At 32.1% G+C, this 11320-nt stretch overlaps 1 protein-coding gene across 1 annotated transcript; it reads left to right on the top strand.

Annotated features, from left to right (window-relative positions):
• Positions 1–1500: 1500 nt before the first annotated feature.
• Positions 1501–2682, top strand: LOC143554717 (protein COFACTOR ASSEMBLY OF COMPLEX C SUBUNIT B CCB4, chloroplastic-like). The gene is made up of 4 exons (XM_077044415.1): positions 1501–1607; positions 1677–1852; positions 1937–2007; positions 2104–2682. Exons 1-4 carry the CDS (start codon positions 1501–1503, stop codon positions 2236–2238), a joined length of 489 nt encoding a protein of 162 aa, XP_076900530.1. The 3' UTR covers positions 2239–2682.
• Positions 2683–11320: the final 8638 nt, after the last annotated feature.

Here is an 11320-nt window from a genome sequence, read left to right as displayed (position 1 = left end):
ATCAAATAACAGAAAATAAACTATAAACTGCTTTCAAATATAAGCATAAACAAAAACTTAAAAGCAACGTCAAACACTCTTTTAGAATAATAGAAACATACACATATACACCCCACTCCCTCTAAATTATATTAATTTACTATTATTATTATTATGTGCAAACAAAGATAACAATAATAATAAATATTCATTAATTAACAAAAACTTTTAGTGTTACTATTTACCTTAGTTGTAATATTTGTAAGTCATGCGGTACAACAGGGACTAACTATTGGAATTCATATATAAATATACATATAAATTTCAATTTACTCTTTCATTTTCATTTAAACTTAAACGATTATAATGAAATGACAGTTAAGTGGGTGTTTGGGATTCCTTATTTTACCTCCTTATAATTTTTCATTAAGTAAATAAGTTACAAAAGTGTAACTTATGGAACTTTTTCTATCACAACATACATAAGCAATCTCAAACACCTTATTACTTTTCAAAAAGTTGATAAGTTATAAGTTGATGAAAATAAGCAATCCCAACCAAACAGACTAGGCACGCCCCTTGCTGTCTTTTGTGAAATTCTCAGGGTGTGTTTGAGATTGCTTATTTAAGTGAAAAATGACTTTTTGTTAAAAGACCTTATTAACTTATGATTTTTTTAAAAGAAGTTTTTAAAAACATGTTTGGATTAGCTTATGAGTTGGAGAAAACCAAAATGACTAATAAAGACACTCTTTTTTAAAATGAGTGTAATGAGTTTTGAGGGTTGGAAGGATGTAATAGGTAAGTTAATAAGTTACAAATTCATAACTTTTCAAACCCCTTTATTTTGTTTTCTCTAAGATAAAATCCATAAGGTTTGCCTAACACCTTATACACCTTATTAACTTTTCAATAAGTTTATAAGTAATAAGTAGATGGAAATAAGGAATCCCCCATGAATTTTGACGAAAACAAAGGTGGGACAATTAATCAAGGAAGGATTGATTAATCTAGGCGAACCGTGCTGTCTCAACTGCACATGTGAACACTTAACACAGTAATACAATCTTGTTTTGTTATTGTATGTTATCATTGGATTGGATTGGATTGGATATATGGAAGTTGGAACTATTAATATTAATGTCCTCCTCCTCCACACTGCTACAGAAGCAGTTACAGTTAAACAAACAACAGAGTAGGAGAAAGAGGATTAGGGTTTCAGCAATCAACAAGGAAATTGGACCACCTAAGAAGGAAGTGATTGCCGTATATCCCTTCTCTTTAACCGAACAGCTTCCGGCATTTGCTGATGCCACCCTCAATTCATTTTAGGATCTATTTACTTACTTACTTACTTAGGCTCATTTACTTACAATAATCCTGTCGCAGTTCTCAGTCTAGAGCTGATCTACTTACAATCGCCTTAGCTGTTACTAATATCCTCGCTGGCTATCTATTCGACCAAAAACCATATCACACCCTTGCTTCAATTCACATTTCAAAAATAAAAACATCATCTAAATGGTACTAGTATTATTATTATTATTAATTCAGGTGCCACCTCAAGGCATACAGTGCGAAAGAATACATTCTACCGTTCCAGATGTTGTAGCTTCTGAATTAAAATGGTACAGGACATGACCCAAAACATAAAGTATGATATATACATGAAAGAATCACCGACTCTCTTTTGTCAGGGCATGGGATTCATTGTCAAGCGTGACGTGCTGCAGGTCTCTGGTTATAGTATATGACGCCATTTGTGTGATCCAAATCGGATATGCTTCCTCTAATGAAGGTGAAGAAGGCGTTGTAGATTCCAATAAGTTGATGCAAGGATCAATTTATCAAGGTGTTGTTAAATCAGGATCACGTAAGAGCAACACCTCTCGGTTATTACTATATATTTATTTATAAAGACTTTTCATTTGATTTGAAAAGTTACAAATTTTGACAGAGAGCTACTTGGCAAACTTATCTCTTTATCCCGGAAAATCAGAGCTCCCATTTCTCCCTTCAAATACACAGGTAGGTATTATTGTATTACATACTTGCAATCTTCTTAATCTCACACTCATTTGTTGTTCCATGAAGATTTAACTTTTTCTTTTTTAATATCAATAGGCGGTGATCTTGCAACCAACTGGAGACAAAGGAATTGCAATCCTTGGGGGTGACACCATTCGTGGTTTCACCACATCTGAATCTGATCAGGTGAACTCAGTTCCATTTGGCATGTGTCATTCACATTCACAGTAACATGATAATAATGTTTTTTACTTGACAACTGCCACCAAGTTTAATGATCAGTGTAAAATAAAGAATGATATTATAGAAGACAAGTTTGTTATATTTGTTGATCCATCCATGTTTGCAGGCATGGATCACATTAATAGGAGAGAAGCTGGATGCAACACTTTCTAAGCATATGCCCAGCAGCACTGTCACTTTGCCAACTGCCAAACCAGCATAGCGAGTGGTACATAATTAGAAGATTAAACCATATTCTTTCGTTTACGTTATTAGAGTCTCAAATGACACCCGCAGTGTGAATTCCTGTTTACATTAGATTAAGGGAATATATATGTTTCATGTGTATTGGTTCAATCACCTTCGCTGATAACATTTGGCATGTATACAATCAAAGAACGCCTGTTATGTGTCTATTTATTGCGAGAAATACAACTCTATCTTTCTTATATACTAGCTAGATTGCTAAACAAGATTTTTAGTTTCTCGACATCCTTGATTACTCAATTGCAACCCCTTGGGTTGAACTTATCATTTGGGTTAAACATATCAATGCTATTTTGAGGAAGTCATATATTTATGCTGGAACTGAAGCGAAAAAAAAAAGAAAAAGAAGTGTGAAAGCAGGCCCAATGTAAAGATGTTAAGTGTATTGCAAGCTTGATGAACCATAACATTAGTAATTAACATCTTTGGTCCCTTGGCCTACTACGTCTTAACCAAGGTTACTATCAAAACTTGACAATTGTCTTGTAAATTTACACAAATGATTTAACACTCCAAAATGATTATAATAAGACTTTGATGTAAATAAACTTGACACATGTTCATTTGAAAAGAGAGCCATTTTACCCAAAATTTGGATGTTACAAGAACAGAGATTATAGCGAAATATCTAAACAAGTTATGATTGTACGTTTAAGTTATCCGTCAATTTGAACTTCTTTTTCAGATTTTTGTGGGATCCGTGGGTAACCATCGACGGATTTTCCTGAGAATTTTTCAGTAACTATTTAAAAATATTTCATTTACAAGATCCGTTGGTAATTACTGATGGATTTCCAACTTATATCTGTTTTTTCTTTCTGAATTTCGTGGGATGCGTCAAAAGTCCTTCAGCATGTGGCGACATTTAAAAATTTAGTTTTCGTTCTTCAGGACTTCATAGGATCTGCTAGTAACCACCAGAGGATTTTTTACAACTACCATCCATAGTGTTGTCACGCACTTCCTCGGCTAGCCCCTGGTTAACACGTGGCCTGTCACGGTTTCTGGTACAACCTCCACGTACTATCCCTCTAGTACTAACCATTAGCACGGTCCTAATGAAAAATGAATTTAAGATGAAAGAAGACAATTTTCTTTAGCGGAAACTATAATTTGTTAACTCGTAATCATTTAGTTATCCTTACAAGTAGTCAATTGATGAAAGATTTTAAACATAATACAAAAGTAAGAACGAAAAATTTAACTCTACTTCTAAGTTATTACACCTTTTTAATGACGATAAAACTTGAACTTTTATCACCTAATAAACGCAAAATCTTAAGACCCTACTACTCTAGGCAATGGGAAAAAATAAAGTTTAAAATTATTAATTGACCCCACTAGGAATTAGGATAATGAAATATATAAGCTTATATATGATGACACCATACCTACTTGGAATTTTGCCTTTAAAGCAATCAAAAAGGATTAATGTTCCTTTTTAAGAAGTGGGAATTTAATTTAGTGATCTAATGGTGGTGGGAGGTAACTAATCCATCAAATTTATAAATTTTCCTAGTGAGACAATGGAATAAAATCAAGAAACAAAAAATAAACTTAAATAATAGAAATTATGTCAAAAAGATCTCTAATCAATTTTGTAGGTCCCATATTTTAACATTTGTCTAACCTAAGTAGGTTGTCTATTTTATTTATTAATATACATGGCAAAGTCATAACTTTAATCACCTTAATATATATATGGTTTTAGGCAATTGATTAACGTGATTTGTATGGTCCAAGAAGATATGCCTAGATCTCAATCAAGACCACTGCTACAATATTAAATCTTATATATTTACATTATTATACTATACAAATCCAGAAATATAAAATAATACATTAAATATTTTATCAAATTTATTTCTCAAAATCTTTTCACAAATGTTAAATTTAAATCACGTAAACATGTTGTGACATATGCCATATACGACTTGATACATACGTTATTTATTTATTAATAAACACTTTCTAAAAACAAGATCATTGTAGATGCTTTTATTGTTTTTCTTAAACTTGGCATAAATGTAGTTAATCTTTTATTATTGTTTTGAACAACAGTTTGATTAACAACATAATTTCATTATATCTTGTACTTTGTAAGAATTTGAACCGAACAAACATTATACTATACTACTAACTTAATTGGTGGAGTTCTCTATTTGAAATTAATAGTACCTCTCTCTCCCTTACTTATAAAAATAAAAAAATAAAATAAAATTAGTTTGGTATAGAATCCTTGTATCAGCATGCAACCACTTTATATCATTCCTACTTTTGGTAACAACTCTTCCATTATTTTAAGGGCATCAACTAAAGATAGAAATTTATAGGTTTAGTTTTGGCATTTTTTGACAATTATGTATAGGTGGAAAAGATAATTACAAAGTTTAGAGTGATGAATAATCAGGAATCTAGATTGATCATTCAAACAATGTATATGAACATGATCTTCCAACATCCTGTAATTAATGGGACTCATCACCACCCATATGCTATGCATCTTTATATATTCTAATAATAAATAACTTTAGGAGTTTTGTATACAAGTTCATTTAAGTCATGTATAAGGTGTTTTCCATCTTTCTCATTCCATTTTCAATTCAAAATTTTGTTCCTTTTATACTTTTGATTTATTTATTTCTATTTTTATTAACTCATCACATATTAAAATAACCAACTAACCGAACATGTTATATTTTTCAGATAAAGGATATAACACAATAATCCTTAACATACCTTAATGTAAAAAAATACTTATATTCACGAAACTGATCCTTAATATCACATCACAAGATCACAGAATTATCAATACAGATCCCATTAATCATCGATTCACCGAAAAAAACATATTTGGATCGCTAATCGATTGATTTTTTAACTTTTCTTCATGAAACCCGTTTTGAGCGTATTATGATGTTGCTAATCTAATCATTAAATTCATAAGCTAAAACACTCCCATCAAAATCTGTAATTGATCGTCCTGATGAGGAGGCCCGATATGCCGGTGGAACAGCCCAAACTATGATATCAAAGGGGTGACCACTTCCACTTCCACTTCCACGTCCAACCATTTGACTACCCTAGCTCTGATATCAACTGATGTGCATAGAAACATAAACGATTGTTAATCAAGAACGCACAGTCAAAACTAAACGAGTTTTAGTTGAAATATTCAATAGTCGAAGACTTTTATCAAATTCTTCAATATGAAAGTTATTCAAAGCGTAACAAAACTTCAAAAACCCTAAATCCCAACCCAACCTATATATGAGGATCTTAATTCAAACAGGGAACAAAGTTGTATTTATCAGGATAGTAGTTTTCTAAAAGCGTGTTAAAATGTTAATAATAAGACCATGCGTAGCGGTATGGGGAGAATGAAGGGAGAAGTGTGTGGCGCCCATTCAGCAAAAAGATGGATTGTATTTTAGGAATGTAGTGGTGTGAGAGAGATTGAGAGAAGAGGTGTCACAATTTTAATGGTTAGGTAAATAAAAAAATTAATAAAATCACCCCCCACCCCCCCAACACCACATTTCAACAACAAATATAGTTTCCCCCAATTTTGATCCACGTACTTCTCCATTGGGGGGGGGGGGTTGTTCCCCTCAATATCCCTCCCATTCTCGGATGTAATATTGACCACTACGGGTGGTCTAAAGAAGACTCTTTTTTCATTATATATAAGTGTAAAGTGATGATGAACTAAGGGATAAAAGCGACATGTAACATATTTACCGAAAACAACTGATAAAATCGAAAACACAGAACCAACTGACAAATTACAATTATAATCTTAAACTACTGATGTTGTTCAACTCGTGTTATTCCAAAACTATTACCTATGGTACTTAAATTTCATGATATATAACCTTTATTTATATACTATTATATATAATAATATAATTTGATCGACAATAAAGACATTTGACTTGTTTAATTGTTTATATATATAGCATCGTGGGGAATATATCAAAGATAAGGCAAAATCATATTTAATCTGCAAGAATTAATCCACTAATTTGTTAGTCAACAAAAGCAATATTAAATATTAATTTATAAGCAATAGATTTGCTGCAGTACAAGACCTCTTTCTTTCCAAGTGATTACATTGCATCCCCTTTCTTTGACTTTTGTTTCTTACAAGAATATTAAAATAATATATACTCAAAGGGGAATATATGTGATCTAGTGGTAACATAATTGCAATTCTCTTTTCTGTTAGTATTTACTTCTTAACTTTACAATTTAACTTCATATACTAAAAATTTGTTTTATGATTTAATCTAAAAATATACATTAACTTACAATTTCCGTGAAAAATATTTTTTAAATAACTTTTTAAGCCAAAAATTAAAAGATACAAATGACCAAACAAATAAAAGTGTTTATAGTTCGATACTTTTCATAATCTCATTATACCAATAATCCCTAAATATATAGAGATAATATACAAAGACAGGCCTCATAATAGGGCTTACAAGAATTCTTAATTACATAAATATAAGGGCCAATTATGTGTAGTCTAATATATATATAATATATATATATATATATATTCCCTTGCAATTAGAGCAGGAGTAGAACAAACGTACGTTCTGACACCATAAAAATGTTAATGGTTCGACATTTGTCATAATCTCATTTAACCAATGATCTCTAAATATTTATATATGGATAAATACTAATTAAGACGGGTCTCACAGTAGGTTTGATATAATTTTTAAATTTTTGAATTAAACGTATATGAATATAAATAGAAAATTTACGTACAATTATGTAACTAATTAAAATATCAACGTCTTAAAAAAACATATTAAGGTAAGAAAAAATAATTCATGTAAATCATAAACAAAAATTCACTTAAACCAGAAACTATATACTATAAACTATAAAGTACTAAACACTTTATTTATGGTACTGTCTCCTACTTTAGGTGGAAGAGATCTTGAGCAAATATTGCTATTACACAGCCTTCCAATTCCTCCTCCTATCTTGACTATTTCCTCTCTCTTTTTTTTTATTCCATTATATATCTTCACGATGTTTTAAAATAATTATATATGATGTACACATTAATTAAAATAAAAACAAAGAAACAGTTTTTTGAGGTGCTATAAAAGGAAGAGAGGCAATACCTCATATTGGTACATCAACTTCAAATCCAAATAATTTACAACATATATTATATTTATATAAGATGATAGGGAAAAATGTTTTATCAACACGGGAAGAAGGAGATGCAAGTGATCAACACTCAACACAAACATATGTTGAGAAAAAACTCAAAATATTCGGAGTTGAGCTACATCCGCAACATTTAAGGTCGGCTGAAGGGGACGAAAGCGTAAACTCGTCATCAACAACAACCGAAAAGGATGTTCACCATACAAAGTTAAAGAAATACGAGTGCCAGTATTGTTTCAAGGAGTTTGCAAACACGCAAGCGTTAGGAGGTCACCAAAATGCACACAAGAAAGAAAGAATGAAGAAAAAAAAGTTGCAATTACAAGCAAGAAGAGCAAGAATCAACTACTACCTCCAACCCTATAGTAGCTATCATAAACATGGGGCTAGTTATTATTTTCATGGTCCAGAAAATGAGTCTAGTATTAGTTTTAGTCCATATGATGATGATCTATTGTCATTTAGGGATCCATGCAACTTTACTCTTACACATGTAAATAGCTCAAGAGGATTAAACTATAGGCCAGTTGCCATCAAACCCTCTTCTAGACCAGTTGATCATGATCATTTAAAGCAAAAGTATGTACTAGATCTTCAGTTAACTTTGAGCTCCAACTCCATCATGTAAACCAAAAATTTATCATGTATGCATGTAAATCACATGAAATATATATTCTCATGGTCATATGCATGTAAAGTAATTAATCTTGAAACTAATATTAATTATTCAAACATTTGCTTCATTTGATATATACTTTTTACTGGATTAGATTTTTGTTTATTTTTGTATGGTGACCAACCTATGATATTTTGTATTGTTGATCAATTACTACAAGAAAAGACAGCAAAATATATATTATTATTAATATTAATTATGTTGGTTTTTTTATTACTAGGGTTTCTTTAGAAGAGAACCGAAGATTAGGGAACCTTTCTTTTCATGAACTTTTGTTTAATATTTAATATATTTTAAATAATTTAAGTTACTCATATCGATCGATGTATGTTTTAATTTATTTTATTTGTATTTAACTAACAGCAAGAAATTTAAGAGTGATTACGTGTGACAAATTCATTTATGATCATCTCCTTCTAGATAACTAAGATAACATATTAATTAATAAAAACATAAAGGTACGTACGTAGTAGTTGGAAAATAATAGATTAGGGGATGACTAAAACATCAAATTTCTTCTAATTAATTGAGACTTTTCCATATATGATGCCTCAGTTTTTGCATTTTATGTATTTTCTTTATATTAAAACACATAGATAAGATCCATGACGTTCAGATAACTAGAATAATATATAGAGTAGTAATTACATTAAAAAAAAATAGAGTAATAATATACTATATAGTTTAAAGACTGTAGAGTATTAATAACAATTATTCTACCTTTACATGATTACTCTAGTTAATTGTAAGTTTTCTCAGGTTAAGTCGATTGTATTTTTTCCATCTAGAAAAGTAATTGTATTTCCACATCAAAGATAGAAGTTAGGAGGAAAAAAAGTGATAACTTAACATCTTCTCTATCAGACTGAGCAGTTGCAATTGTATAAACAAGTTAATTGGTTATCAGAAAGTTTACATATATATTGTTTTGAACAGACTTATTGTAATATGATGCCATAAGTTGTGAATATAATTAAGCGTTTTCAACATGTAGGTATCGTTTTTCTTGATTCTATTTGAAATGGGGACATTATACATGATGAAAAATGTGATTTTGCATCTTTGAAGTGAACAGCTTTCAAAACATCGAATCAATACACAAAATCGAACTGATCATTGATTTTCCTAGCATACATATATTAGGCACGCTTGACTTAATGTTGAAACACTTGACTTATAATATTGGCGCATGGTGATGTACTGATGTTAGTCATTTGTCTTTGTGTTTTCGGGTTAATGTAAGCCTTATATATGTTGAGTTTATCATCCCAATTACATTTGAGATATTGTGATCTTTCTTTAAATATCTAAGTTTGTAATCCCTAAAAGACGTTTCACAAAATGTAAATTACTCACAAAATGAAAGTATATATATATTATGTGAAGTCCAGGTGCCTGTTTTGCCAGCTTTAACCATATGCTTGCCATATTCATTGTATATTCAAGCACTTCACTAAAGGATAGATATTAATCCACAAGTATACCATCATAAAAACCGCGTTTCACACACAGTTCAGTACCCGTCTTAATATTTGTCAAGTAATTATATGTCAGTTATTGGGTATACCAAGCTTGTTAAACATTACCCTTTGGGATATTGAAAGACATTCTTACTATTCATATATAATTTTATTATCCGAAATTTGGAATAAAAAAAAACTAAAAAAGAGTGAATTTGTATATTATTCTATTAGGTACAAAGGAAAATAAAAAATATTTACGCGTATGGGTCGGGTAAACATGTGTTATGCTTCTGGTAATCGAGCCGAGTATCACATGATATAATACCCCCCTTATATCCATAACTTTTTAAAACTAATTCATACCTGGTAGCTTATCCAACTACCCGTCAAAAACTGATGGGGGACACATATGAAACATTGGTAGGTAGCAAGTTCGTACACGTGGCCAAAATGACGACTACGACCTTGTTGGACTGGCCTGCTGCAAACATACACATAGTTCCTTGTCTTAATTTTGTCTGTGTGCTTCCACGTTTGGTATTTCAAAACAATATGTGAAGAGACGTGGATCGACTCACTGGTAGACGATCTACTTTCCTCGGGTGTGATTATACTATTTCACCGATGGTTTTCTTGGATCTGTGTTCTTCCACCTACAAAATGAACAGCACCGTCAACTTACCCCTCAGAAAGGGACAGAGGGGTCCTCTTTGGGGTAACCCTCCGGTGTGAGAATAAGTATTTGTGGGAGAAGATAATAATAAGTGAGAGTAAGGAATTTAGAGTGTATTGCTTAATAGCTGAATACTCTGTGATTGTATGTTATCAGGTGATATTTGATGATCTGTGTGTTATCGTATGTAACTGAATGATTGAGTGTCCCTCCTTGTGGAGTTGATGCTGTATTTATAGTGCTAGGGTTTCCACTGATTGGGCTCAGCCTTGTTGGCCTCCTCCAATTGCTCTGCGCCACGTGTCCTCTGGGACACCTGGTGCTTTCTCATTGGTTGTAATCACGTGGTAGCACATGTGTCATGCTGAGTTGTCCACCTTTCATTTGGCAGCTGTCAACATCAGCATATTCTTATTCCTTAAAAAGATACCTTCTGGAAGGTTGTCTGACGTGCACAATCAAGGTTGCCCTAATCCTGATTTGGATAAGGACGAGGTTGATTATGTGCATGTGTGATATGCGCCAATCCTGAGGATGCGCGAGGTCTTCTCTTTATTCTCACGCGCAGATGTTTCATGCGCAGATGTGATATGCGCCGCGCGCTAATGCGCCACGCGCATATGTGGTATGCGTGAGCATATGTGATGCGCGAGCATATGTGTGCCTGGGCATATGATGCGTGAGCATGTGTGGTGCCTGAGCATGTGTGGTGCCTGGGCATATGATGCCTGAGCATGTGATGCATGAACATATGTGATATGCGTGAGCATATGTGATATGCGCCATGCGCGTAGGTTTTGGCTTTGCGCCTTCATAATGTCT

The sequence above is a fragment of the Bidens hawaiensis genome, unplaced genomic scaffold, assembly GCF_021521415.1.
Source record: "Bidens hawaiensis isolate Kalapana, Puna unplaced genomic scaffold, B.hawaiensis_p1.1 tig00017819_1, whole genome shotgun sequence".
NCBI lineage: Eukaryota > Viridiplantae > Streptophyta > Magnoliopsida > Asterales > Asteraceae > Bidens > Bidens hawaiensis.
Note: the sequence above shows the minus strand (reverse complement) of the source record. Positions and strands in the feature narration are given on the sequence as shown.